The following is a 7,547-nucleotide window of genomic DNA, read 5'->3' as shown; positions in this document are numbered from 1 at the left end:
AGGGGCCCCTCGGAGTAGAGGTAGGAGCAGGCCACGAAGGACAGGAACACCAAGGGGGTCAAGAAGACGCAGCAGCTCGCCAGGTAAACAGCTGCGGAAGCAGCGCAGCAGCAGCAGCAGCAGCAGCAGCAGAAGCGGGCCTCGGCAGCGTGGGGTGGAGGGGCTGGGGTGTGGGGTTCAGGTGTACGTACAGCTGCTGCGCAAGCTGCGCCAGCCTCACTTGCTCTGTCTGCACTCGAGAAGATAAGATAAAGGGCCTCAAAGCGGTGGGTCTTGGGGGCCATTTGGGGGGCCCCCCAAATGCCCCAGACAAAGGGGCATGCAGCCAGCTTCACTGCCAAAAGGCAGCAGTGCAGCAGCCACTGCAGCGAGCAGAGGGGCCCCAGTCGGTCTTTCGCAGCCACTGTAGGAAGCAAAGACACAAACAGGCCTGCGCAGCAGCAGCAGCAGCAGCAAATGGCAGACGCAGCAGACGCCAGCTTTGTGCTTCTTGATGCAAACGCGATTTCAAATCTTCTAAAGAAAATGCGACTTTTCAACGTAATTCGCGCGCATGCAATTCGACTTATAAGCTCCTTCAATGCCACAATAAGAGCAGGTGCATATATATATATATATATATAGAATATATATATATATTTATCTGCATACATACATATATATATGTATCTATATGCACTTGTTTTTATTATGGTATTGAAGGGGCTCATACATCGAATTGCATGTGATTATATTATGCCATATCCGCTGCGGCTGCACTTGGCCCCGCTGCTGCTGCTGCTGCTGCTGCCGCCGCCGCTGCTACACTTAATTGCAGGAGGATCCTCACCTAGGGCTATATCGACGGCGAGGAAGACGCTAAGGTAATGGGTGTGCCCCCAGCTGGTTTCGGGGTCCCCGGGGCCCCTCCTGCTGCTGTCTCTGAGCAGCAGCAGCAGGCTCAGGGCCACCTGCTGCAGCCCGGAGAGCCAAAAGGGCACAGCAGCGGGCAGCGGCTGCAGCAGCTGCAGCAGGAGGGGCCCCACACCGCGACGCCCCATTGGTCGCTTGGGCTCACCATTCCAGATTCTCCAGTTTTCAGGATTCCCCGCAATCGGGAGAGCAGAAGGAGTTGATAATTGTTATTTCGGTCGAAGTCGGAGTTTGCAAAACAAAATAAAGAAAATAATGTAAACTAAACAGCTCTGCTCGCTCCGGAGGTGACCCTCTGGCCCCGAGGGGCCCCCACGAGACGGGGGTTAAGGGAATTCGCGGCTCTGGAAGTTTTATTAATTTTTGTTTAATGTCGAATTCAGGTGTACATACACCCCAGCTGCTGCGGCCAGCTGAGGCAGACAGGCAGCAGCTAGCGAGCAGCAGTGACCCTCCGCTGGGATCGATCGATCCCAGCTGCGAACACTGTGTTTGAATCTGCTGCAGTTTCCCCACAAAATCAATTCTAAAGTTCTCTTTTTGCAGCGAAGTTTCCCCAGCGCCCCGCAGAAGAGCTTGCGGCCCCTGCAGCGGCTGCAGGGGGAACAGCTGCAGCAGCAAAGCAGCAGCAAAGGGTTCCAAAAGGGCCTCTTGCTGCTGCACTCAGCACTTCTGGGCAAATGGAATGCTCCCAGAGACAAAAGCTCAGAACGAAAGCCAGAAAGACAGGCAGCAGCAGCACAGCAGCAAAAGCCACACCAGAAATGCTGCTGGGGGCCAGAGCCTAGGAAGGTTTAAGGCAGCCTGCTGCAGCGCCGCTGCAGCGGTTAGACGCGGGGACCCCCGCCGCCGCCGCAGCAGCAGCAGAAGCAAATCCTGCTGCTGCGATAGCTGCAGCGGGAAACAGCGGGCTGCGGGTCAAGAGAACCCAGAGACGCAGAGGCCCACAGAAGCAGCAGCAGCAGCAACGCAGCAGTAGCAGCGTAAACAAAAGACACTAAAGTGCTGCAGCTTCGAGTGAATAGGCAAAGCTAGTGAGAGCTGAAGGTGGGACAGGGGCCGCAGAAAGACGGGGCCCCATGTAGCCTGCGTGCCTCTCAACTGTCTAGGGTTTAGGGTTAAGGGTTTGCTCGCCCCCACGGGGCTGTCTGCAGACCCAGACCGCCGCCGCTGGCACCTGCTGCAGCGCTGGCTCTGAAGGGCGCCGCCCAGTGCGTCGTTCCCCCGCTGCAGCAGCAGCAGCAGCAGTTGCTGCTGCTGCAGCGGCTGCTGCAGCGTCTAGAAGCTGTACTGCAGCTACGCTCGGCTGCCCCGAAACTGCCTAGCTAGGATATTTCTTATAGGGGTTCTGTTTGTCTCTTAAGAGCAGCAGCTCGCCGCAATTTGCCCACAACTGCGTTTTCTTATTATTCTCATTCTTAACTAGCTATCCCCTGCACAGCCCCCTGCCTACTGCGCGCTGCTGCTGCTGCAGCAGCTGCTGCTGCTGGCGCTGCTGCTGCTGCAGCAGGCGCTGCTGCAGCTGCTGCTGCTGCGGGCGCTGCTGCAGCTGCTGCTGCTGCAGCGGCTGCCGCAGGCGTTGCTGCAGTGGGTGGTGCCAGTAAGCATACTCACGGAAGGCAGCCGCTCGCTGCTGCTGAGCAGCAGCAGCGAGGAAGCCTTGCTGCTACTGAGCAGCAGCAGCAGCAAAGCCTTGCTGCTTCTGTCCTAAAAAGACACCCCAAAATGGCTTAGGTGTGCCTTGCCCGGATCAGTCTAGCGGAGCAGCTGGGGGCAGCTGCTCCATTTGCTTCGAGGGGCTCCGTTGGAGCCTCCTCAGCTACTGCTGCTGCTGCTGCTCCTGCTGCTGCTCTCGCAGGACCAGCAGCAGCAAACAGCTTGTCGCGGGCCCAGCAAACCCGGGACCCTAGTTTATTAAAGGTTCACCCCCGCAGCTCTTTAGCTTGAGTTGCTGCTGCGGTTTGGACCCAAGCTGGGTGCCCATAAAATAAGGAGCAACGGGAAAACGCTGTGTTGTCGCTGTGAGTTTGGCTTCGGCTGCAGCAGCAGCAGCAGCTGCTGCTGCTGCCGCTGCTGCTGCTGTTGCCGACGCTGTTAGTTGTGCAGCCGCCACAGCACGCGCTCTTTCTGCGCCTGCAGCAACCCCCTTGCTGCTGCTCACGCAGCAGCAAAATCCGTTGCTGCTTCGGCTGTGGCGCTCTTGATGTGGCTGCTGGATTCGACACTGTTGCTGCCGCTGCAGTGACGCTGTTGCTGCTGCCGCAGCACATGCTTGTGCTACTGCTGCAGCGACTCTCTTGTTTCTGCTGCAGTAGATTCTTGTGCTACTGCTGCAGAGACGCTGCTGCTGCTCCAGTATCGCTGTCGCTACTGCAGCGACACCGTTACTGCTGCGGCAGCACAGGCTTGTGCTGCTGCTGATGACGCTGTTGCTACTGCTGCAGTGAGGCTCTTGCTGCTGCTGCTGCAGTAGTTTCTGTTCCTGATGCTGCAGTGGCGCTGTTGCTGCTGCTGAGAACGCTGCCGATCGTGCAGTAGATGATTTTGCTGCTGACCCTGCAGTGTCAGCTGCTACCGATGCAGAAGGAACTGCTGCTGCTGCTGCAGCAGCAGCTGCTGCTGCTGCAGGAAACAGTGCCGCTGCAGCAGTTGACGCTGCCTTGGCGCTGCGGTGTTGAGGATGACGCTGCCGCTGTTTCTCTTGTAGTCGCTGCCTGGGCTGTTTTGCTGCTGCTGCTACTAGTGCTGCTGCAACACTTTTTGCCCCTTTATCGCTGCCTAGCCTGCGTTTGGCTGCTTCTGCTGCTGCTGCTGTTCGGGTGTCTTCGCAGACACCCCCTCGCGATCTTCCTCGCTGTTCCAAATCAAAGATACCCCGGCGGGGGCGCAAACATCGCTGTATTGTTTCCTGCTGCTGCTGCTGCAGCAGCAGCAGCAGGAAACAGAAGCGCCAGAAACGATGCACGCTCTCTACCGCTGAAGGGGGGCCACTCCGCGGTGTCGGCGCAGCAGCTGCGGGGCTCTAAAGCCTTCCTGCCGCTGCTGCTGCTGCTGCTGCGGTTGCTGCTGCTGCTGCTGCGGTCGCTGCTGCTGCCGCCAATACTGCTGCGGTGGTGCGGAAGCTGGCTTGAGGTGAAGGCGAGTGAAGGTCCAAAGCAAGCGGAAGCTGTTGAGGGTCGGTAAGGGCGTAGCTGCTGCTGCTGCTGCTGCTGCTACAGCTGCTGAAGCTGCTGCTGCTGCTGCAGTACCTGCTGCTGCTGCCACCGCTGTAGTGGACAGGAGAGCACTTGGGGCTATGGCGCTGCTGCTCTGCCAAAGAGCTGCAGCAGCACTGAAGCCCTTCTGCGTCTCCTGGCTGCTGCTGCAGCCAAGAATTCTGTGGGTGTCGCTGCCGTCCCCCTTTGTACGCCGCCGCTGCTGCTGCTGCTGCTGCTGCTGCAGCTGGCGGACAAAGAAAGGCACATGAAGACTGTTTCAGGTGGAGCTGGGTCGTTCTGCGGGGTCCGCAGCAGCAGCTGCAGCAGACACTGCGGGCAGCAGCATTTGCTGCAGCTGCTGCAGGCCTTAGCAGCTTGGGAAGGTGTGGTCGGTTTGGGCTGCGTAGGGTGACGCCGGCTGCGCAGTATACCCTGCTGCTGCTGCTGCTGCTGGGGGTGCTGCTGGGGACTGCACTGCTGTTGCTGCTGCAGGGTCCTGAAGGCTTTCGTGGAGCTGCTGCGGCTGCTGCAGGGGCGTGGCTGCCGCATGGACGTTGAACCTCTGGGGCTGCTGCTGCTGCGGCAGGGGCGACTGGGGCATGTGCTGCTGCAGTTGCTGCTGGTGCTGCTGCTGCTGGTGCTGCTGCTGCTGCTGGCGCTTGGTGGGCTGCTGCGCAGCAGCAGGGGAAATGAGATGCATGGCCGCGTGTCTTTCCTCGCCCTTTTTAATGGAAACGTTGAGGCGTTTGTTGCTGACGAGGCAGTTGTTCATGGCGTTGACAGCAGCAGCAGCAGCAGCAGGAGTGGTGTAAGACACGAAGCCGAAGCCTTTGTTTCTGCCGCTTTCTTTGTCCAGTGCAACATAACAAGACACAACAGCTCCGAAGCCCCCAAAGGCACTCAGCAGCTGCTGCCTTCCCCAATCTTTAGGAATATGGAAGACGAAGATGTTGGCGCCTGGGGGCCCTGTGGGTTCGCTGCCAATTTGGAGGAAGCCGCCCCTGCTGCTGCTGCTGCTGCAGCCCGCGCTGCAGCTGCACAGCACGTCGAACTCCGGCGGCTTCTGCCAAGTTGTGACGTTTTCTGCTGCATTGTGGTAATAAGGCATGCAGTCTGCAGTGAAGTATTCTCTCCAGGGGCCGGCTTGTCTGGGGTTGAAGTTTTTGGCTGCTGCTGCTGCTGCGGCGGCGACGGGGGACAGGCGCTGCTGCTGCAGGAGGAGCTGCTGCTGCTGCTGCTGCTGGAGCTGCTGCTGCTGCTGGAGCTGCTGCAGCAGCTGGGGCGGGGGCTGCTGCTTGACCTTGGTCTCGGCGAAACGCACGTCCACGGGCCGCGAACAGCCCCGGAAAGTGTGTTTTCCAGAAAGAGATTTAATTGCAAAAAGAGCTTCTTCCTTGTACTTGTACTTGATGAAGGCGCAGCCTTTGCTGCTGCCCCCGCTGCTGCTGTCCCGCAGTATGAACACCTCCTCCACAGAGCCGTAGGCGCTGAAGAACGCCCGCAGCTCCTCTTCTGCTGCAGTCCGCGGGATCGACCCCACAAACAGCTTCGCCTTGTCAACTCCCCCGTCAGCAGCAGCAGCAGCAAGTCCCAGTCTTTCTGCTTCTCCTGCTGCATACTTCACCGCAATGGGCCCGGAGCCCTCCTCCAGCGACAGCACTCCGTGCAGCGCCCGAATCGCCGCGTCCGCAAACGCCAGCGAGCCTGCCAAACACAAACCCTAAACCCTAAACCCTAACCCCTAAACCCTGGACAGCTCAGCCCCCGCGCACGCAGCCACGTTCAGTTTCCCTGGGGAGGGAGCCCCGCGCTCGCCAGAAACACGCAGCTCGAAGCCCCCGCAGAAGGAGCCAACCGAAACCCCAAACCCTAAACCCTGAACCCTAAACCCTAAACCCTAAACCCTAAACCCTGCGAACGGCGGCCTACGCATGTGCGCGGACCGCCCGGTGCTGCCCACTAGTCTAACGGCTGCGTGCGGCGGGTTTGCGGGTTTGCGGGGCCGCCCCCGAGCCGCGTTTGGACCCAGGGCTAGGGTTTAGGGTTTAGGGTTTGCGGACTCATGCGGACGAAGGCCCCGTTGCGGTGTTTGTTGGAACTCTTCTCCCTTATCACCAAACAGTCCGTCACAAGTCCGAACTCCGAAAAGACCCGCCGCAGCTGTTCCTCCTGGACGGAGCGGGGCACGCGTCCGACGAAGAGCTTCACTTCAACGGGCGGGGCTTTGTGCGGCAGCACGTGCTGCTGCTGCTGCTGCTGCTGCTGCGGCGGCTCTTCCTGCTGCGGCGGCTCGGCGGAGGGCTGCTGCTGCTGCTGCTGCGGCTCTGCGGGCTGCTCCCGCTGCTCCTGTGGCTCCTGTTGCGGCTCGAACGGAGAGCCGTTTATGCTGCTCACTTTACCCGGCCGCGGATCTTCGCGCTGCTGCTGCTGCTGCGGCTGCGGCTGCTGCTGCGGCGGCTCCTCTTCCTGGACCTGCCGCTTGAAGCTTTCCGCCTGCACGGCGTGCTTCGGCTGCTGCTGCTGCTTCTGCTGCTGCTTCGGCTGCTGCGCGTCATCGTGGTTCAGCAGCAAATGCTGTTGCTGCTGTGGCGGCGGATTGTCTGCTGCTGCAGCGGAAACAGCTGCTCCCGTTACTCGTGTACTCATACTGGCAAGCGTGACGTGCGTACTGAAGTTGCGCGACTGCTACTGCTGCTGCTGCTGCTGCTGCGGCTGCGGCTTCTAATGCTCTTGTAGTTACTCTTGGGCAAGTGGCACTTGAACAGCTGCGGGTAGCTGCCTTCGCTGCTGCTGCCTCTGCTGCTGCTACCGCTACTCCTGCTACTGCTGCTGCTGCTGCTGCTGCCGCTGCTGCTCCCTTTGCGGGACTCCCGCTGCGTCGCTGCGCTGGACTGTCGCTAGAGGCCCTCGAAGTCTTGGGTGGAGGGCAAACGCTGCTGTCGGGCAGTTGCTGATGTTACTGGCATTGCTACTGCTGCTACTACTGCTGCTGCTGCTGCTGCTGCTGCTGCCGTCGTCGTTCCTGTCGACCTTGCTGCTGCTGCTGCAGCTCCCACTGCGTACTGAAGTGCAAAGGGCGGCCCTGAACAACCAGCAGCAACACAACAAGACAGACAGCCACAATGAGGCTCCCTTCCTGCTGCTGCAGCACGCAGCGCCCCACGGGGCGCAGCAAGCGAATATAAAGTTTCTGCAGCTGAGCAGCAGATTCCGCCTGCTGCGGAGGCGCCTGACGCAGGGGGGGGGAGCAGCAGCGGCAGCTGCTGCAGCAGCAGCCGCAGCGGCCGCTGCTGCTGCTCAGCGGAACCCTGTGTCTGCTCCGCCCTTTGGGGCTGCGACTGCTCATCTCTATGCAACTACGAATACTCTGTAGAAACATGGCCTCAGATGCGCTATTGAGGCAGGACAGCCCGCTGCTGCTGCTGCTGCTGCTGCTGC

At 60.1% G+C, this 7,547-nt stretch overlaps 3 protein-coding genes across 3 annotated transcripts; all 3 read right to left on the bottom strand.

The window, feature by feature from the left end:
• Positions 1-4,244: 4,244 nt before the first annotated feature.
• On the bottom strand, positions 4,245-4,376 carry ETH_00017455 (uncharacterized protein; the record flags this gene model as incomplete). The annotated part of the gene is made up of 1 exon (XM_013380290.1): positions 4,245-4,376. A coding segment is annotated over one exon (132 nt), but the record flags the coding sequence as incomplete, so codon positions are not given.
• A 100-nt stretch (positions 4,377-4,476) lies between these two features.
• ETH_00017450 (RNA recognition motif domain-containing protein, putative) lies at positions 4,477-6,755 on the bottom strand (the record flags this gene model as incomplete). Its single annotated transcript, XM_013380289.1, has 2 exons — positions 4,477-5,813; positions 6,170-6,755. The coding sequence occupies 2 exons, from the start codon at positions 6,753-6,755 to the stop codon at positions 4,477-4,479; spliced, it is 1,923 nt and encodes a 640-aa protein (XP_013235743.1).
• Positions 6,756-7,089: 334 nt separating this feature from the next.
• ETH_00017445 (uncharacterized protein) lies at positions 7,090-7,488 on the bottom strand (the record flags this gene model as incomplete). The annotated part of the gene is made up of 1 exon (XM_013380288.1): positions 7,090-7,488. One exon carries the CDS (start codon positions 7,486-7,488, stop codon positions 7,090-7,092), a length of 399 nt encoding a protein of 132 aa, XP_013235742.1.
• Positions 7,489-7,547: the final 59 nt, after the last annotated feature.

This window comes from Eimeria tenella, genomic scaffold (assembly GCF_000499545.2).
Source record: "Eimeria tenella Houghton genomic scaffold, Eth_scaff496, whole genome shotgun sequence".
NCBI lineage: Eukaryota > Apicomplexa > Conoidasida > Eucoccidiorida > Eimeriidae > Eimeria > Eimeria tenella.
Note: the sequence above shows the minus strand (reverse complement) of the source record. Positions and strands in the feature narration are given on the sequence as shown.